This window comes from Miscanthus floridulus, chromosome 1, assembly GCF_019320115.1.
Source record: "Miscanthus floridulus cultivar M001 chromosome 1, ASM1932011v1, whole genome shotgun sequence".
Classification (NCBI taxonomy): Eukaryota; Viridiplantae; Streptophyta; class Magnoliopsida; order Poales; family Poaceae; genus Miscanthus; species Miscanthus floridulus.
Window position 1 is genome coordinate 152,221,273 of NC_089580.1, and position 22,058 is coordinate 152,243,330.

Here is a 22,058-nt window from a genome sequence, read left to right on the forward strand (position 1 = left end):
GAACGGTGTTTAAGACAAGTCCCCCCTGCCCTTTATTATTCTCTCTTAATTGGGAAAAAAATTGAATGCTGGGGATGTATAACCTGGCAAACTAGCTCATGTTTAGGTGCCTGCAAACATATAGTAGTAGTGTATAGTACACACGTGCATGTACAATACGCACATGATATGTAAAACCTTGAGTTTGCTGTTCCAGATCAGATAATAAGGATCTTATTAACAGCTGACGGTGTGCATCATCAGCTCGATCGTCGATCTAAGCTAGGTCGAGCAATCGAGCTACAAGCTTAGCTTGTACACACTCTTATTGGAATGCATGTACACGTGTCCAGCATATATTGGGTGTGTGTAGGTTGTGCTCGTTGGCCTGGCTCCAACAAATACTAGTTCAGATGCACGTTTTTTTTTTTTTAAAAAAAAGGGTAGTTTAGATGCACGTTGGATCCGGTGGGCGGCAGGCCCCTGATGGGAGTTTAATCATCATATTCTCACCTATAATAGCTAGCTCCTCTGGGCCTTATAACTTGAAGCAGGTTTAGCTAGGGCCCAGTTTAGATGCAAAATTTTTTGCAAAATGAACACCGTAGCATTTCGTTGTTATTTGGCAATTAGTGTTCAATCATAGTCTAATTAGGTTTAAAAGATTCGTCTCGTGAATTTCGTCTAAACTGTGTAATTAATTTTATTTTTTATTTATATTTAATGCTTCATGCATACGTCCAAAGATTCGATGTGACGGAGAATCTTGAAAAATTTGGCAAAACGAAGTGGAGGAGCTAGGCTAGTTCAACCACGTTCGTACTCCTACTGCCCTACACGCGTTGGTTGCACCTACGATCGAAATGCATGCATTAGCGTAGCATGGGCAGCATCGGAAATGGAGTACTATTGCTAGCTAGTAGCATGCAGATTACATGCCCAGGCCGGCCATGCATCACATAGAGTGGCTATAGTATATGTTATTTTGTAGTCAGCTAATGGTAGCATATATATATATATATATATATATATAGATAGGTTTCTTCCCGAAAGATTTGGGATTTTACTACGATCTGAGAAAAGCAGGTACTGTACTAGTAGATTTTTATACGCCCAATAACAATCAGACGTGTGCGTGTGCTGTGTGGTGCACATCTAGTCCTGGCAGGAAATGATGGTTCGTGTATGTGCGTGTCCTTGCACGTTGCAGAGGGAGATGGTCCGCCGGTCGGAGCTGCGTGCGCTGGCCAGACGTCGTGTTGTCGTCGTCTCCGCTGCTCTCGATGATCGGCGGATATGTGTGCATGGCTAATCATGATCTCATAGCAAGTTGCGGCCGGCCGGCCGGAACCGGCCGATCCATGGACCGGCATACCATGCATGTGCCTCTGCACCAGGTAGAGGGGTGAGGTCGGAACTGTTCTCGTCCCGTTCCCGTATGTGCTGCATGCACGTACGGGCCAGCGATATGCATGATAATGATAATGGCTTCCATCTGTCACCAATCTATCTAGTCTCTAGCTTAGTACAATGGCTCACCCTGCCAGTGGCATTATATTTGTCTATAACAGCCTCCCCGTCTCTAAACAAATTGATTTTTATAAGTTTGACTAAAATTATAAAAATATTTAAAGTATGACACGAGACATATACCATGAAATATACTTTCACAGTATGCTTATTTTCACTGCCAGGTGTGCAAGCCACTACTATAGAAATCTACTGGCTGCCTCTGCTTTTGCCATCAAATCAACACGCCACCTCAACACTCACACGTTCCTCCCTTAACCACTCCACCCATAGAACACTTGTGTTTATTTGGGATATTTCGTCCTTCTCATTTTATCTTCATCTGATTTTCAAATGAACATTTCAGACCCTAAATGGATTCAAATGGAAGCCTCAACTTTAAAGTGAACTCAAGTTCAATATCAATATATATTCACATTTGAGGTATTTCAATTTGTAGTCTAATTAAATTGCAATTGGGCTACCTCAGACTATAATATAGATTGAACTCCTCTTGACTTAAATGTCTAGTTGTGCATAGTGCCTTTTTACTTCTTATTACACACTACGCGCTAGTGTTGCCTCGCACTCGCCAGTCACCATGGAGATGGAGAAGGAAAACGAGGCCGTCGAGGTGCAGGAGCGAAGTCCATCGCCGCCGACAAGGTTGGAGTCTTGAAGCAAAATTGGCAAGAAGGCTTCCTCGTCGGTGTGGATTGCCCAAGGTCAAGCGACAAAACATCCCACATCTTCACCTACTCTATCGTCATGCCCTGCTATTGCCTTTGTATCTATGGTTTATTACTTCATTTTAGTGCTAAATTGATCACTAGTACAGAAAAGCTTTTTAGAGGCGGTTAAAATAAGTTGTCAATGGCGGTTTGAAAAACCGCTACGATGCCACCGATGGTAAAGATAGAGCGTTTCTAGCATCGTCGGACATTTAACCGTCCCTAAAAAGTATTTCTAGGGGTGGTTCTGTTATGATATCCGCCCCGAATGGTTGCTCGTAGGAGAACCACCCTTCAGGGACTAGTTTCAGTAAGCACATCGACCTTGTAAACATATTTTCAATGGCGGTTACTGCACTGCAACCGTCCTTGAAACTATTTTTTCAAGGACGGCTTGTGCCAATGCAACCGCCCCTAAAAATGTATTTACAAGGCGGTCACCGAAGCGCCTCTGAAAATCAGTTCCAAACATTTGGAATTTGGAAATTTTCCCGCCATATTTAAAATCACGTTTTCCTCACCAAATTTCAGAGCCAAATGCAATTGATTCAAATTAACTTCATATATAAATAGTGGTGAACTAGTTAACTAATACACACATGATCAACAACAACAAAGTATTTGTGGCATAATTTAATTTACATTACAAACAACTAATTTTGAAGGAATTGTCTATTTATTTTACAAATATTATATTATTCTAGACCTGGACCTTAAAAATGATATAAAAAAGCTATGTACCAAAAATGACAAAGTAAATATACAAATTAAATAGAGTTCATGTGAGCCAAGTGAGTTGGGTAAAAATGAGTCTAAATTGCTAGGAAAATAAAAAAAATCAAACATCATGCATGTCTCTCTAGATCTACATGAGAACAAAAGATTAGTGAAAGAAATGTATAGGTAAAGTTTGAAAAGAGTTTAGGGATGCCATAAGCTCACCTCTCAAACCCAACTCCTTCAAAAGTTCAAAGGGCAAAACCTCTCCCTCTATTTTTGCTATTTCTCACCTCCAACTGAGCCCAACAATGGTGCGGAGCAGCACTGTCCCGCGAAGGGGAAGAAGGAAATTTAGGGGGGTTATTTTTTGGGGCGGCTGACTAAGAGCACCGCCCCTGATATTAGATTTGAGATGCAGTTCTCTTAAGAGAACCGTCTTTGATAATCGGCTTCTTCCAGAGACAGTTCTGTAAAGGCGACCGTGTCCCAAAAAATCATATTTTCAAGGGAGATAGTGTTAACAGAACCGCCTCTAAAAATGGACACTATTTCTAGGGGCGGTTTTTTCTTAATAGAACCATCCTTGAAAATTGAATTCTAGCAACGGTCATGAAGCTACAGTATCTCCCACGAAGGTTAGATGGCGTCCTCAGCCACAGACCGGACTAAGGGTTGACAGTTGGGCAGAGTTCACCTGACCTCAAAGCTAACGATTGAACATGGATTTTTCTTCATCTTGATTAAGATGGTCCAGTTTGACTTTGATCCCTATTTTAGTCTGCAGCATTCAACTTCGGCCACATAGATGCTGGTGCAGCCCTCTGATCAGGACCCTTAGATGGACATTGTACATTGGCTCCGAGGGCACACAAGGACGGGAAGGGGCGCCACATACTATGGCAGCCGATTAAAGTGGCAGACAGCGTGACAAAGCGGGTACTAGATGCACGACGCACCTACCTGGAAGCGGGTACTAGATGTCACTACTGCAGACAGTCTGTTCAAAGATTGAAAAAATAATAAACTAAAGGATCTGACAAACTTCATGGGGCTTGGGCCCGGCTACTTGAATTCATGCTTCTCTCGTTTCTGAAACTCGCAAATCGTTGAGGGGCAGCTTACTCCACCTCTTCCAGAAAATCCTTGATCTCTGCGGGGCTCAGAACCCATGTGTTTTGCATGGTAAAAAAAATTGTATCAGCAAACCATTTTATTGCAGGAACGAGACACCTACTCCCAGTAAACAGCTTTAGGGTGCAAGGAGTGCAACAGCAGAAAACTGGGAGCGCACTTAATGAATCCAATTCTAATGGAACGGAGAACATATGCAGGAACCTTTTTTTCCAGCATCTATTCAGAATAAAGGGACTAGTCACAAGCATAGAAGATCGAAGAGCTCAAAGACCCTAAACTGACTGACAATGTTTGAGAGTTGGGTTAAGGTGAAACAAATCTCCTTGACACAACCGTGAGGAACCAGGTGCCAAATCAGGGAGTGACATACCTGAACTCACGGTCAGATCGAATGATCCCGATCTCAATATTGTTGGAAGAGATCTGCCCTTCATATCTGCAAGCCGGTAAGCCCAGAGTTTTGTCAGTGACGATGTTCGCAAAGTAACATAGTAACAGAGGCAATATAGATATCAGATACCCTTCTTTCAGAGTCAAAATTGCAGTATGGATGGCATCATCAAGCTCCATATCTTCTGTGTACCTTTAAAGAAATGACAAATAAAGGTCATATGATACTGTACTCGCACGACTCAGGAAAGAGATCGACCTGTATTAGTTGTCACTTAAGCAGATATGACAATAAAATTATGGGCGATTCAGGATCTGCTCCAACATTCAAGGATCTATCAGTGAGACAATGTGTGGGAAACCTTAAAGCAACAACATATGGGTGTCAAATCAAAAAAATTCCTAAAGTTCATGCACAACATTTTAATGACCAAAATGAAAAAAAAATACAACTAACAACAGTGTCTACTAAAGTATTATAGGCCAGCATATTATTTCAAGTAAATGTGAATGGAAGCAGACAACCAGCTTGCCATGTTTTAAAGTTTCCAAAGAAAGATTATGTACAACAGCATATGGCTAACACGTGTGGTCGATCTTCTACATACCTCTTCTCAAGAAATGTCTTTGCATTGGACACGTTTTTCCCCATAGCTGATGCTTTCCAGGAGAAGTATGATCCTGAAGGGTCTACCTACAAAAAACATATTGACTATATCAAAATTCTAGAGTACAAAAATTTAATAACAAGCAGCGGATGAAAGATTCAGTAAATGGTCGGAGCAAAATAGTTCAACTTAGAAAGTTTCCATTTCCAACTCTTCTAAGTCAACAGTCAGCACAAATAATCATGACAAAATCTCACTAATTGAAAAATGAGATAATATCACTTGTTGAGCAATGTAAAATGACCCTCCTCTATTTAGTATTTCTCTGTACATACCTGGTACAACTGGGGGCCATTGTCATCATACCCAGCAATCAACAAAGATACACCAAATGGTCTTACACCACTGCAACAAACAAGGTCATAATAAAAATATATCCAAGAACATGCTTTATTTCTCATCTGTTTTAAAATCGCGCTGTTGCTCAAGTAGTGCTCGAGTAGTTTGGGGTGGTGTTGCGTATGTTTTGGAGCTAATGACATTCCTAGAAATCTTGCCCAAGCCTGGGTGTGGGTCTAAAAATGGTTGCAAAATGGAACCGAAGTGCATGCTTTTGGGGTTGCAGCTTTATGTTGGGTAATCTAGAAGACAAGGAATAAAGCGTGTTTTGATGGAAAATATATCTAGTGCCCTTCTGAGATTGTTTTTTTATGCCTGTGCTCTTTATGCAATACCGGGCAGGTCTCTACTCCGGGGAGATGCAGGAACTGGTCATTGAAGGTGTCTGGGTTATGATGCAGACAGCAACAACTGGAGTACCAATTCCTTCAAAAAAATTAACTGGAGTACCAAGGATTGAAGGAAGACAGGAGGCACAACCGGACGATGAAGATTGACTACCTGCTACCGCTAGATGGTGCTGGTTGTTCTGCTGACTTTAGTTTCATTTGGTTGAGTAGTCTCATTTTGGTTAAATTGTATGTAGTATGGTATTGTGCTTGTTAAACTCATGTCTGTAATAAGGTTGCTAGAATGTGGTTTGCCTTGCTTCCCCCCAGGAACGCATACTCTGAAGCAGAGGTGTGGTTACTGTTTGGGAAGTCTGGCCTTCCTTTTTCATCATATACTATTCTCCCTTCTTCCCAGTTTCTGGTCTGAACTCGTTGTATTTCCGTTGATGATAATGGAAATGGGGACAACCTCAATTTGAGAAAAATTATCCAGGAACAAAAAGAGTGATTTTCACTTCTTCAGGTCTCACCAATCAGAATAACTAGGCATCATTAGAGACCAACTTTTGGTAAGAGCAAGGATCCAAAAACTGGATTACTAAGATTAACTAGTGCGATCTGCAACTGGCCTGTTACCCGTATTTTTTGGGTCTATTCTGGATAACAATATGCATTTGTTCCTTGTACACAGATTTTCCTCGCAATCGCAATATTATGTTTGTTTGGTCTTTCATAATCATTATAGCAGTAAATCAATACCAGCATTGCATCAACCATTCCAGGTTGGACGCTGGTAAAGAACCACCAGGTTACCACTGGTATTTTGTTTCCTGAGTAAGAGTATTGTATAAATTATCATAAAAAAGAGAGTATTGCAAAACTAGGGCATCTTGTGTGGATCTTAATTTCTATGAGGTGAACTTTCTATTAGAATGTTGAACTGTTTGAAAAAGAAATTATGCCACTTATCAGCGTCCATTAATAGTTTACATTGAACTTGTTAAGTGGTACAACATAGCATAATATTTTAGTGCATCATGTTGAACAGTGATGCAGAGTTATATTATGTTATGCATCCACAATATCGAGAAATCTCGATACAGAAATCGGACATAGCTTGTCCATAGATTAACAGTTTCAACAGAGCAATGAAAGTGAACACATGTGTCAACTTATCGTACCCAGACTGTGTGAACTCCTGCATAACAGCAGCTGTTTCTCTGACAAGCTGTGTAACAGGTATAGTTTCCTGCAGTGGGATGGAAATTTTAACAATTAGACAGCACAAATTATTAGTTTCACTTCAAAACAACAAACGTATGTGATAATAACGTTTAACAAATCATTTACAAAAACAAAAGGTAATTTGATAACGCATCCAGACTGAGAACCTGCACAGATTTAAATGCAAAGATAAGGTGAAGGAGGATGAGATCCGACATCGATGGCAAGAGTATTTTGACAAATTGTTCAATGGTGAGAATACGGATACAACCTTTCAGTTGGATGACTCTTTTGATGACACTAATAGGCGCTTTGTGTGGAGAATCCAAGAATCTAAGGTCAGAGAGGCGTTGAAAAGGATGAAAGGAGGTAAGGCGATGGGACCGGAAGGTATCCCAATCGAGGTGTGGAGATGACTTGGGGACATAGCTATAGTATGGCTAACCAAGCTGTTTAACCATATTTTTCAATCGAACAAGAAACCTGACGAGTGGAGGAGAAGTATATTGGTGCCGATCTACAAGAATAAAGGGGATATTCAAAGTTGTACTAATTATCGGGAAATTAAGTTGATGAGTCATACTATGAAGCTATGAGAGAGAGTTATCGAGCATCGCTTGAGAGCAATAACGCGGGTCTCTATGAACCAATTTGGTTTCATGCCCGGAAGGTCAACCATGGAAGCCATTTTCTTAATAAGACAAGTTATGGAGCGGTATAGGGAGAAGAAGAAGGACCTACACATGGTTTTTATTGACTTGGAGAAGGCTTATGATAAAATACCAAGGAATGTTATGTGGTGGGCTTTGGACAAACATAAAGTACCAACGAAGTACGTCGGGCTCATTAAGGACATGTACAACAATATTGTGACTAGTAGTTCGAACAAGTGATGGAGACACAGGATGACTTTCCGATTAGGATAGGACTACATCAAGGGTCAGCTTTGAGCCCGTATCTGTTTGCCTTAGTGATGGATGAGGTCACAAGGGACATACAAGGGGACATCCCTTGGTGTATGCTTTTTCGCGGACGATGTAGTGCTACTTGATGAAAGTCGGACATGAGTGAATTAGAAACTTGTAGTTATGGCAGGAGACTTTGGAGTCCTAAAGGTTTTAGACTCAGTAGAACTAAAACTGAGTATATGAGATGTGACTTCGAAACTACTACTCGGGAGGAGGAAGATATTAGTTTGGAAGGACAAGTAGTGCCTAGGAAGGATACCTTTCGATATTTAGGATCAATGCTACAGAGAGACGGGGATATTGATGAAGATGTTAGCCATAGAATCAAAGCAGAGTGGATGAAGTGGCGCCAAGTATCTGGTGTCCTATGTGACAAAAGGGTACCACAGAAGCTAAAAGGCAAGTTTTATAGGACGGACGATTAGACCTGCTATGTTATGGTGCAGAATGTTGGCTTACGAAAAGACGACATGTTCAACAGATAAGTGTCGCGGAAATGCGTAAGTTGCGTTAGATTTGCGGTCATATAAGAAGGGATCAAGTTCGGAACGATGATATACGTGATAGATTAGGGGTAGCACCAATTGAAGAAAAGCTTGTCCAACACCAGTTGAGATGGTTTAGACATGTCCAACGGAGACCTCCAGAGGCACCGGTGCGTAGTGGAATCCTAAGCCAGGATAGTAACGTAAAGAAGAGGCAGAGGAAGACCGAAGTTGACTTAGGGTAGAGGCAATAAAAGGAGACTTGAAAGGATGGAATATACCCAAAGACTTAGCCTTAGATAGGAGTGCTTGGAAAACAGTTATTCACGTGCCTGAACCTTGATTGCTTCTGCTGGGTTTCAACTCTAGCCTACCCCAACTTGTTTGGGACTTCAAGGCTTTGTTGTTGTTGTTGTTGTAATGTACACAAAATGAACTGTCACAAATACCTTATACAACTGGTAATACTGTTGTGCTTGTTTCCGGCTTTTCCTCACTAGAACGCGAAAATCCGGACCCATCCCACTGAAAAATAACACAAGGTAAGCACGTGGAAATGCGACAAAAAAACAGTGAGAGTTCATTGTCATAGGTCTTCTCAATGATCAGTAATGTACATGTCACTGAGTTAAACTGTTAAACCTTAATACCTTATATTGATGCTAGGAAGCTAAAAGAAGCAAGAGGGAACTTGAATTGAAGTATATTTTGGCTTAACTTAGTTTGTACACAATTGTTTAAAAACAAATTCCCCATAGGCATATAAGAACTTGTCCTTTCAACATATCTCTTTTGGTAAGCATAGTGCGTTTTACTTTTTATTACACCATCTCATTAGTGATAAGTGCAAATCAGATGTGACAGCTCTAAGGAGCTAACACTAAAACCCTACATCAGCCATGTTGAAAGATTATGATTTGTGATCTACTGATCTTATACATTATTAAGTTCAGAAATGTGAGGCAAATGTATAGAGAAAGGCTGTCAGCACCAGAACATAAGATGTGAACAGCAAAGCAACCCATAGGTCCAAATAGCGTAGGAAAGTACCTGTAAACAACTCCAATATTTGGAGTCAATGCTTGAATCTTTTGCACCTACAGGTTAGGAATTGGAGGGCCTTTTAATGCATTTACGAGAAGCACAAATTATGCGATTTGACTGAGAGAGAAAGCAAAAGATAATGATGATGTTACACATACAGATGTTTCATCCACTAAAATAGACGGCAATTTCTTCTCAGTGGCAATAACAACTCCATTAGAAGCTGTAATATGGCATGTATCAGAATAAATAATAAAGAGACAAAAGGTAGTGAAATGGTTACAGACTGCCAGATCCCAGGTATAAATACAGAGTAGCAATATCTGAAAGAGCACATATACTATCAATAAACTCATAATAATGTAATAGCTTACTATATCAGCAGAAGCAATTATGTCAGAAATACAAGTCAAATAGTAGTTCCATTCAGCAATTTGAGTTCAGACACAAATTGATAACGAGAGTGACATATCCAAATATTGAACTTGCTTCCAGAACACAGCTGCTGAGTGGCAGCAATTAGAAGAGACCATCAGTATGATGGATATTGGATATCAACGACAACAAAAATAAATGAAGGAATGAAGAAAAAAAAAAATGTCCACGACTTGGAATTTTAGCAAACCCCTTCCAAGGGACCATGCCACCATTCTATCACTATGGAAGGTATTAACAGTCCCCCATGACTCCAAGATAAAGAAAGGTCCAACTTTATGAGATTTGTTAACTACAGTGCATTTCTTAGGCATTAAATTGACTCCTGAACCACTTGGGATTTTGCACTTGTATGTGAGTCCGCAGTGCACATTGTATCAGCAAACAACCAGAACCACACAGAAAGCATAAAAAGTCATGTTGATCATCAAAACCAAAATAACAAGTCACAACTGCTACTATTAGACAGGGCTTAGTTAAGGAGATACCACTTGTCTCCACGAAATTTGCTGATATTGTGCAGCCTAACAGCGCCCATGGTATATCTTGAGGTAAGAGAGGAAGCAAATTAAGACTACGTGCAGTCTCAGATTGGGCACGCGCTACCAGTGCCACCAGGGAATCACAAATTCACCACAATGGCCACCAACGCCCATAGCCATCTCAAAACTCGGAGAGCCCACACGTTATGAATCAAATGTAAAATTTCAAGATGCTAAGAAATAAACCAGCCAAACCAGATTAGAGCGGCGTGGACACACGGTTACACTTAGCCAAACCCTAATCCCCAAATTCCAGGAACACACAGAAACCCGCAGCGGCAGCCCCAAACCCTCGTCCGCGACTCCGCATTGGCCCTAACACTGACGAAAGAGAGTAGGAAAGGGATTACTGCAGGGGATAGGGATCGCACCTTTAATCCCCAAGGAGGTCTGGCCGGAGCCCACCGCCGTCAGGGCGTGCTCGATCTGCACCAGCTTCCCCGACGGGCTGCAAGGCACCAAGACCCATTTAAAGTCAGCTTGACGCCAAGTCTACGCAGCGAGAGAGAGCGAGAGAGAGTTCAGTTGGGACCTGAAGGTGGTAAGAGAGAAGGAGTACTGGCTGTCCCCCATAGCCGAGCTCGACTGTTACCTCGCCGGCCGCCGCCTTAGTTTCCTTTCTTGGGGGGAAAGAAAGAGTTGGACGAATTTGTTGCCAATTTGCCGTGGGATTGGGAACAAGAGATGAGGGGCGGGGATCTGCCTCGCGGGCCCTATCCGGCTCCTTTACGACTCGCGCCGTTGGATGCTACACTCCGTAGTACCTTGCATCGTACTCACCTCAAGTTGCCAAACTCTCTCTACTACCATCTCCTCGAGTTGCCAAACTCTCTACTGCCATCTCTTTTTCAAGACGCGTATACCGTGTGTACGTGTAGCCCAGTTTTCGATCCACGACACGACCAGTAAGCGACTTTTTTTTTTGAGGAGCAACGTGAGTGGAGTGGTGCTCAAAAGAATCTTTGGTCCCGACTTTCTTATAAGTAAAGTAAAACCTCAAATTGTCAGGAGAAAAATTGCTAGACAAAAGATGCAGTTAGCTCAAACTTATGACAACCTTTCTCTTGGTCACATTTGGCCTGATAGATTTATATTAGTTGCCATATGATAGCTGTAGACCAATAAGGTCTATCAAATCTGCAAAAATCTAATGCTTGTGCCAAAATTACAATATAGTCCATCAAGTAATACAAAAGCAACGTTCCAGCTGTGTCATGCTACGGGGACAACTATAGATGGAACTTGTGCACGCTAAATTAAAGGCCCGGGGAACTCATTAAGCTGTTGAGAAGCTGCACATGGCCTCTGATATCTGAGTGATTCAGACAAACTGCCAAAAAAATCTCTACAGTTTACACTATTGAACACATGTGGGATACATGGAGACGCCGTTGGTTGGAAGAAAAGGAACATTTTCCAGCATAGCATGGCCAAGATGGTAGCGAACAACCTTCACCATCATTAACCGCAGCAACATAGGCCATCATATGTCAATCTTGATTCCGCCCACACGGCTACACCTCTTGTGTGGCATGTTATCAGCCTTCATCTGTGGTAACACAGTTGAATATATGATGTTCCAAATCAAGATCTGTGGCTGGACAGCACAAGTCTACCTCTATTTCAAAACTGGCTACACCACCAAGTCACTCTTCATCCATCTTGTCCTTCGGATCAGAATTTGCTTCCTCTGTCTTGTCCGTCGACGTGGCATTTGCTTCCTCCGTCTTGTCCATCGACATGGCATTTGCTTCCTCCATCTTGTCCGCTGACATGGCATTTGCTTCCTCCATCTTGTCCGTCGACGTGGCATTTGCTTCCTCCATCTTGTCATTTGTACTCGCTTGTGCTTCCCCTTGTGTATCCTCTGTAGCCATGTGACCCACGCCACTCCCTTCACCCTTGTTCCCTTCTTGTGTCATGTCATCCTTTGCCTCAACACCATCTTCGTCCATCCTATTACCGGTCACTGCGTCATTCACACCACCATTTTCTTCCACTGCCATGTGCTCGTTTGCATCATTTAGAGCACTACCAGCATTCCCATTTTCAGAAGGGATTGCATCAGCAATATTTTCTGGCACTGCTTGAGGCAGTTCATTTGCCGGAGGAGCATAATACTGCATGTATTGCATCTATTGCACAGAGAAATTGTAGTTTTGGCTTAGGTTTTTTTTTTTTGAAATACCAAAAATAACAACTATTTATTTCAGAGATATACTGGACAACATACCTGATGAAGATGTTCCAGCCTGAACTTCACTAGGTGATCAATGTCTTCAATACCAGTAATGTAATGGATGTTTCCAGTTTCCTCCAAAGGTCGCTCGGTAAAAGGAGTGCACTCCTCGAGATTCAGGGCAAGCTTATCAGGTCTTTGGAGGAGCAGCTGGAATGTCGGTTGCAATTCATAACATTGTTCAAACAGTGAACGACGGCAGAACACATACAAGCCCAGACGAGCACGGGACATAGCTACAATAAGTCTTCTGACATCACGAAGATGACCCACAAAACGGGTACGGACAAGAGAGAGTAAAATGAAATCATTTTGCTGGCCCTGAACTTGTCCACAGTGGTAACCTAGATATGATATGCCAATGGATGTCAGTACCCAAAAAAAACGGAAGCCAACAAACTGTTAGCAAACACCGTACTCATTGCAAATTACCTTGTTAGGGGGCTCAATATTCCATGGCTTGCATCTTTTGTTGATAACATCCCGAATAAGAAGCTTCTGACCATTGTAGGTGGTTAATATTGAAATCTTATTGGCAGGGTAACCAATCAGGCGCATATAGATATACACACTAACAATATACTCAGCCTCCCCTTCATTCTGGTAGAACCAAGGAGAAGGCGCTGACTCGCCTTTTCCCTTATAATCAGGAACATCAACTAACTGATACTCAAAAGAGAACCCAGCATTAGCTTTATGGAAGATTGCTTGCTCACGGACATAAGGCAGATCTCCCAGCTCTCTGTATCTCCAGTTATAAAGTTCAGCGATACTAGGTCTTGCACGACCCTGAGCATTGAGCTCAATATAAGGGACACCAAGTCGAACAAACCTTGTAAAGAGACTCTGGTCCATGTGGCTGTACTTCTGAAAAGCCATGTTCTTCACAACAGGGGGTAACTGATGGTGGTCACCAATTAAAATGCAACGTTTAAGACGAGCATGGCCATCTTCCTGCCGCTGCAGCAGCATCGGTATAAAAGTTTCTATCTCCAATATCTGTGCACTTTCTTCCATCAGCAAATTGTCAAATTTGAAACCTAATTGAAGAAAGTCTCTCCTCTTCAATGCTGCATGAGTACAAGTCATAGCAACTATCTTGGCCTGTTTAGTCATTAGATAGTTTGCTCGCTCCACTGTTGACTTAAGTAGTTCAAAAGCCCTACACTCTTCCAGCTCTTGGAATATTGTAGAAAGATGTTTGAAACAACCTTTCGCTGCATGCATATCCATCTCAAATGACTCACCAGTAAAAATAGGCTGTGGAGTATCTGAAAAGAACTCTGAAAATGGGAAGCGATCTTTGACGAAAGAGGGTTTGTCTTGATTTTGAGAACAGGCAGCTAAGAATAGTTCCCAACGGGCATAAACATGTAATAGCCAAAAATATGCAGCAGTTTCACATGTGTAGCCCACATCTTCTGGAAGACGAAGAGATCTCGCCAATTTAGAAACTTCACCGAGCAGCTCTAGCCGCCGGACCAGCATAGCATTGACACGTCCTTGACGACTAAAATCAAGATCAGTGGCCAGTTCTTGCTCACCCTGACCAAGGCGGAGAAGGTACCTAGCAGGCACATCCCTCTGGCAGAAAAATAAAGTATCAGATGTCCTGTAGCAAACTAACATGCAACAGATAGTCATATTAAAAATATTCTGCAATTATACGAAAAGCATCTAGCAAACATATATCACCCATCATGAAGTGAATAAAATGAGTCATGCCACCAGTCAAAATACAAGGAAAATAAAAAATATAAACTGTAGTGTTTAGGCATGTTAAGCAACAATGTATGGAAGCATGAGGTTCAAATCCCTCACTCCCTCAGAACATGTACCCTTTTACCTTTGGATTCTATTAACAGAACAGATCAGAATCAACAAGGAGTAAAACAAGCATGTTGCAATTATACATGGAAGAGCAGGGAAATGTTCGACTAATTTTCAGTCAGGTGCACCAACAGTAACAAGTCACTCACATTAATGTACAGCACAGCATTGACACACCATATATCTTGAAAAAGTACTGATGTAAGGTAAGAGGTAAAAGTTTAGATCATATATTGCACAAAAACGGTACCTGCATTATCTTCTCAAATAAGTCATTCAAAGCCTGATTGGAATGGGTTATAATCAGTGTTCTTTGTGAAGGACAGTTGTGATATAGAACATTTAATATCTGCACAGCTGTATCTGTTTTCCCCGTACCAGGAGGACCAACAACCATCGTCAACCCAGGTTGAATACCAGATATTATAGCACCAATCTACAAATAAATAATATTATCACGGTCAGAATTTTTAAGGTGAATAAGATCCACACTCATCATGAAAGCAAAGACACTAGCAGATCACACAGATTGAGCCTACACACATGTCAGGTGTAGGCTTATTCTATATACTTAAGAGAGCAAATATGTTATGTACTCAAGTTCCAGTCAGATAACCATTGCATGTACACTTAGATAAAAATAATGATTCTTGACCAGAGACAGTATCGTATCTTCGATGTTGGAAGAAGCATCTAATATGCACAAAAAATGCTCTAAATGTGCCTCAATGCACCAATTGAAACTATTGGATTGTCTGATAGTCTGAAGAGTACCTGAGTGGGTGTGAACCTCACTGAGTTCTGTTTAGGTTTATCTTGAGGATACGGCCCAGGATCAGCTGGAATGTAACTCTCAACAATTAGTTTCTCTTTCTGAGGCTCCCCATCAGCAATATTATTACTGCTCTTAACAGTCAAATTGGAGTTCACGTTGCCAGGTAGAGCATGACTGCTTTCCCTCATTTTCTTGGATAGCCTAATCTTAAAAGGGGGACTTGGATGCAGGTTTTCTGTACCATCAGAATTGATAAATGTAACCTGAAAAATTCAAGCATTAGAAGCTTGGAGATTGAAGATGAAAATGAGAATAGATACACTCCAAGAAAGCAATTGTTTTAGTCAAAATACATACCTGGTAATCTGGAAAACTTTGCTGAACATGGTTGGCATCAAGAAAAGTGTCCTTGAAATCTATAACTTCCAGAAGATCAGGCATATTCATCCACTGTGCGGCAGAAGGATTTCCATAACCCAAGAATATGTTATGCAACCATTCTGGAACTACACATGTTTCGTTCATTAGATCACGTATAGATTCCAAGATTGCTTTGAAATTATTCTCCTTGGGTTTCCTTCTCATTAGAATATTAAATGTTCCATACACATTTTCTGCGCCCTTCTCTGCTGTCTCAGTAACATCAATGTGGTACTGTGCTGTATCTAAGGCAACTCGGACAGTACGAATCTCACCTTTGGGTGGTTTCCACTCTTCTCGCTTTATCCTTCCTGTGAAGTCATTCATGAGTGTTCCTTCCTCATCATGAATTTCAATAACCTCACATCCACGTACATATTGCAATCCTAACCTTTCTGGCACAGTTGATTTTGCAGCCTCTTCAGGGCTAAGAGGTTCAAAAGAAGGGCGGATTGACAGCAAAAATAGAACATCATGCTCCTTCAGAGCATCCCATTCAGATTTTATCTGATGCCTGTAGCTTGATATGCTGAAAGTAACATCAGCAGTTACAGTAGAAGGCTTAACTTCTCCAATGTTTGGCTGCTTCACTTCTGTAATCTTAAATTCCTTAATCGGAACAGCCATTCTAGACCATCCACGGAAGGCAGTCTCTCCTTCATTGTTGATATAAGCATGTAGATGAGGAGCAGCTTCCTGAATGTCTTCACGAATTTCATAAGTTGATTCAAGACGAAACAGATTGAAATTTCTTAACAAATAATCATGAAGCGTCAGGAATTGGAGATTGAGCTTTGGGAGGGCAAGACAACCTTCTCCAGAGTAATTAATGCTAGGAACAAGGCTTTCATCCCACATGATCTGCTCATTTGGATACAGAGGAAGTGCGTTTACTGCATCTTTTTGGGATTGCCGCTTCTCAAAAAAAGCAACTAGAACTTCGATAAGAAAATCACGCCTTCCACTGCATGAATCTTTCGCTGAGATTAACTTAAGCTGCTTAAAAAGGACATATTAGCACCTCAAAAGCATGCATTCAGTTATACAGGTAAAAAAAATCACTAATAAGCAATTAGGAAATAATAAGCTATAAACCATGAGAACAACTTTTAAGCCAACTCCAGTATGGAACTAATTTGCTGTTTGGGTGAAAATACAAAATAAATGGTGAGCAATCATTGTCATCAGAGATAACTTCTCGGACCTTTGATTGGTAGCAGACAGTTCCATATTTGCTCACCATTGATGTCATTTAACCACTAATGACAATGCACAGGACATGCTAGGAAATAAGAATGAGAAGTATTTATTTGGTGGATTAACATATAACCAAGTGGGAAATGCATTTGCTGCTTATTTTGAGACGGTGTTTACTGCTTTTGAACATATAATTTCTTGAAAATCGTTTCTTGCTCCACACATTTAAAGGCCTAAGGAAGTCGGTGCATGTCAGATCTCAGTGCTGTTTGTAAGGTGTATATCATGTGCAGATTCTAATGTCCAGTGATTCCCAAATGCAACTACATGGGAAGCAATTTTATTTGAAACCTGCAGCTAAGATCACCTAATATCACCGAGGTAAAAGGGACTCAATGTAAGTCTCACCTCTTCAGATTGCAGCCTCATTGACAAGGGGGAGAAGAAGTAGAAGCTAGACAGCTCAATCTAAGAGGATATATACGGCCTATCCAGCATATTTAAGTGCTCCTGTACACCCAACCTCAAAAAACATACAATGTGTGTGGAAATTTCCAACAAACTACAATCAGATCAGTCATTGAATGGTCAATTATCCAAATGACCAATTGTATGCATGTGATTTTCATGCTATTTTATTAATTTAAGTCTGGATATTGGAGCACCATCGAACTTTGAAAGATAGACTACCCATGACAAGCAAGAAGCATATCCAGCTGACACATGTCAGGGAATCCGGAATCCATTTACAAACAACAAAAGAGTCTGACATAATTTATAGACAACAAGCACAAACTAAAATGTGAAAATTTTCACCTTGTTACAAACCAGATCTTGCAGTTCCACATCTGACAAGACAAGCAGCTTTTTTGTTAAGTCAGCTCGCTTATGGAGTGAACCAATACTAGACAAGGCAAAATCTCGCAACTGCAATAATTAAAACAAAAAATAATAAGTCTTCCATGTTACTACTAGCGTACAAGAAATTGAACTGCAAAATAGAAATCAAATTAGACAAGACAACAAGGTGGACACCTTAGGCACTTGTTTAAATGCTAGCAGCTGAAAAGCTTGGAAACGGGAATAATGCGCCTGCAGGACATCATCATCACCGAGCTGTGTCCCAGAGTGATCATTAATCTCAAAACCTTCATAAAACTGCAGCAAGTCAACCAACTGTGCAAAAAGGCGTCCCTTTTCATGAGAATAGAGTGCACTTAAGTGGCACTTGGCAACAACAGCAACATCAGCAACTAGGGGCCTCAAAAATCTGCAGATTATAACCAACATAAGTGGGCAAAGATAAGACATAAGCAAATGCAAGCTAAGGTTTGTTAGCAATGCCACTTGTAAACAATATTTAACTGAATCAAGATATTCCTTTGCTTAGGAATATAGATGTGTTTCTTGAATAGACTAAAGAAATCTAGGTAAAAATACAATGGAAAAATGTGATGTGGGCATGATACGATCTTATAGAAACAACCAGGTCACATAATTGACATGATACGAACTTATACAGACAACCAGATCACAGAACTGATGTCCCGTTATGAAAATGAGAGATTCTGACAGCAGAAAGTAAACACCCTTGAATGGAGGGAAATACACTGGTTTATGGCTTCATGATTTGAATTGCTCAGGGTGGACAGAGCCAGGTACTCACAATTTGTTTCTATGATTATTTGATGTGCAAGAACATTGAGAACTGCATGGTCAAAAAAGGCAGTTGCTCTGTATATAACTCTATCCCAGGTTTCCATTTGGACCCATGAATGAACTGGAGAATTATAAGCATTCAAGCCCCTAAAGGCTCTATATGTGTATGGGTGTTTATATCATGAGGAACTCCTACTTGCACTAACGACATAATTGCAAAAATAGCAGAGCAGGATGTTAAGTTCTCAGGTTCTTGGATCTAAGTGGAGTGTGCGTGTAAAATTGAATGACTTATTAGGTAAATCTACTCTTATAAAGGTGCTGCATACAAGATTAGTAATTACATACCGTCTAGTAGGAAGCTGGCTTAACATGTCAATCAAAAATTCCATAAATCTCTCACAATATAGGACACAAGAATCATCGATCTGCCCACTGAGCGACTCGTTCAATACAGATTCTTCACCAGCATCTTGATTGGATAGTATGACCTTTGAATCAAGAATCTACAAAGAAGTTCCACAGGAGTTAAGCAAGATTCATATCTAGCAACAACTGAGTAAGAAGAATAGTTTCAAAGGTGCACCTCCAAGAATTCTTCAATTAGATTCCTAAGGAACTTATTCTTGAGCATTTCAGAAGGGTCAATAGGTTGGTCAGCCTTTTTTGCTTCCTTTGCCTCTCTTCTTTTGATTTTGGTCCACTTCTTAATCAATTCAGGGTTAAGGCAGAGTTCCATCTGTACATGTTTGAAACAAAGATAAGAACCCAAAAGTTAGCACATAAAAAAACTATTCATAGGGAAGAAAACCTAAAATTACCTGAAGTCGTCCAAAAGAAAGAGTATTCCACAGCTTTAGGCTTACTAACTGAAGTATCGTTTCTCGGACAAGCTCGTCCTCCAAACTCTGCAGCGAAGCATAAAATACATGTCATTGTATGATCCCAATGTGTATACACAAGAGTAAGCCTTGGATAACTAAATCTGAAGTTATTAGGGCAACCTGACGTTTGCTCATAATCTTGAAAATTATAAATAAATATCAGTGCACATATCAATTCAATAAAGAACTTATATCTCCATTTAACCTCAAGATCAAGTATGTAGTGGTTGTCTAGTTGAACAGAGGTTATTAAACAAAGTATATTGAGAAAATGAAGCATCCGCATGTGATGCAAATACTGCCCCAAGGAAAATATATTGAGTACCTGAAATGAATTTATCATGAACAGGAGGTAATTTGTTTTCTCTGCCATATTAAGAGCCCTTTCCTGCATGATAGCATAAGAAGAAAATTTCAGAATAAGCATCATAATATCAAAATATTTTCATAAGGAAACCATCCAGAAGCCACAGATACCATACTGTCATAAGCAGATAAGTTTTGAGCTGGAGATGGACAAACAACCAAACTATTTGTATATGAAAACAAGCTGGTATGCACAACAAAAAACAAAAAGAATGCAAGCAACACACGACCAGTATCCCCTGATGCCTCTCAACTCTATGACCCAGCCTGTAAGAAATGACAACCAAGGCACCTGGACTACTTGAGATTGAGAAGAATTGTACCAGAGCATCTGAGAAAGAAATGCTCTGCGCAAGCTCTTCAACTGGAGCTCAAAACAACTGAACAATGAAGTGGGGAAACCATCGTCTGTGCAACAGAATCAATTCAAACCACCAAACTTAAGCTTTGGTAATCAAATCTGATGTTCTCAATTCACGACCAACTATAGTGACTACATCTCACTACATCTTACATTTTGTCTAAAGTGAAATACATACAATTGCCAACACCCAGATTTATCCATGCTCTAGAAAAATTATTTAAAGTAGGCGCGTAAATGAACTTCAAAATCAACTGTATCATAAATTAGGTCTCACATGAAACAAAATTTGAATGGCAAAGCAAAATCAACACAAACCTCTTCCTTGAGCTTGAGAACCCGCCACAGGAACCCCTTGAATGCATCCTTCCGATCATGGAAACATGTCCAAGCCGCCACATTCTCCCGAAACTGCACACAAGGCCCAAACCATGTCAGAAACCCTAGAAATTGCCCGAGCTAGCAGCAGGCAGCAAGCTCTCCAATCCAATTCGGGGCAGAGGCTGACCTTCTCGTTGACCATGAGGATGATGGACATTACGTGCTCGAAGGAAGCGTCCGCCGGGTCGAAGTGCGGCCACAGGTAGTTCTCGAGGTACTGGCTGACCTCGAGGATCATGACACGCTGCAGAGGCACGGTCTTCCGGCCCCGCCCCTCGACGCGGAGCTCGGTGGCATAGATCTTCCTGACAAGGTCCGCGTCGAAGGCCGACGCAGCGGCGGGCGTGCCCCAATGCTCGGTGGCGACGCGGGTGAGGCGGTCCCGCTGGATGTCGAGGAGCGTGATGGAGCCGCCGCCGGTGGATGCGGGGACTTTGTCGGGCGCCGCTGGCCGTAGCGGGGGCGGCGTCCCCGGGGAGCGGGTACTCGGCCGCTCGGGGGTGCCGGAACTCGAAGACGCCGGTGCCAAAGACCTTCGGCATGGCTGGGGCTGCGGCTCGACGAGGTTTAGGGTTTGGGCGAGGCTTGCGGGGTTTAAGGTTCGGGTGGTGGGTTGGACAGTGGGAGCGGGAGTGGGAGCGGGACGGGGAGGGGAGGGGAGGCGGCGGCGGCGGCGGCGGCGAGAGGGAGATGAGATTTGAAAGAGGAAAGGGGGTTTAGCCGGTCGTCACCATTTTTTCGGCTGAAGCTGCAGGGGTCCCGCTACAGCAGAGTCCCGTTTCGTTCAGGTCCAGTTTAGTTGCTTTCCAAAATGTCAAATTTTTCAAGATTTTTCGTCACATCAAATCTTTGAAACATACATGAAGCATTAAATATAAATAAAAAATAAAACTAATTACACAGTTTAGACGAAATTCACTAGACGAATCTTTTAAACCTAAATAGACTATGATTGAACAATAATTGTTAAATAACAACGAAAATGCTACAGTATCATTTTGTAAAAATTTTCGCTATGTAAACAGGCCCTTAGCTCAAGCCCACGGACTATGGACCACGCCCCGTGACCGTGAGATCGTTCGACTTCGAGGATAGTCGGTTCTCGCTTGATTTGCTCGTCCTGCACTACTCCTTGCTACCATCGCACGAAAATTTGAACAATTTTCCCCCTCTTCATTAGGGATTCCATTTCAAGTTAAAAATAATAATGGGCACCAAGCACAAATTTTAGTTGAACCAGGAATGTCTGACATTATAAAAAAAGAAGTCGAGTAATATAGCGGTAGAAAGGGGCTGTTTTTGGTAAGCTGATAGTCTGATGGCTCCTAGAGCATCTCTCCAATAGTTTTCTAAAAAGAAAATTAGTAATCTGTTATCAGAAAAAAAAGAATTAGTAATCAAGGAATTTTTATATTACTAATTGCTAAAATTGAAGGATGCATATTT

At 41.3% G+C, this 22,058-nt stretch overlaps 1 protein-coding gene and 1 pseudogene across 2 annotated transcripts; both read right to left on the reverse strand.

The window, feature by feature from the left end:
- Window positions 1–3,810: 3,810 nt before the first annotated feature.
- Window positions 3,811–11,190, reverse strand: LOC136544275 (proteasome subunit alpha type-2). Of its 2 annotated transcripts, none has more exons than XM_066536501.1 (11): window positions 11,033–11,190; window positions 10,872–10,948; window positions 9,682–9,746; window positions 9,530–9,576; window positions 8,929–9,004; window positions 6,984–7,051; window positions 5,407–5,476; window positions 5,072–5,157; window positions 4,594–4,656; window positions 4,443–4,509; window positions 3,811–4,105 (listed from the first exon to the last, which is right to left on the reverse strand). In XM_066536501.1, exons 1-11 carry the CDS (start codon window positions 11,071–11,073, stop codon window positions 4,058–4,060), a joined length of 708 nt encoding a protein of 235 aa, XP_066392598.1. In that variant the 5' UTR covers window positions 11,074–11,190; the 3' UTR covers window positions 3,811–4,057. The 2 variants fall into 2 exon arrangements, with proteins under 2 accessions (XP_066392598.1, XP_066392593.1); XM_066536496.1 differs by having other exon boundaries at window positions 3,811–4,089; window positions 4,444–4,509; window positions 11,033–11,189.
- A 376-nt stretch (window positions 11,191–11,566) lies between these two features.
- Window positions 11,567–21,372, reverse strand: LOC136544267 (uncharacterized; annotated as a pseudogene).
- Window positions 21,373–22,058: the final 686 nt, after the last annotated feature.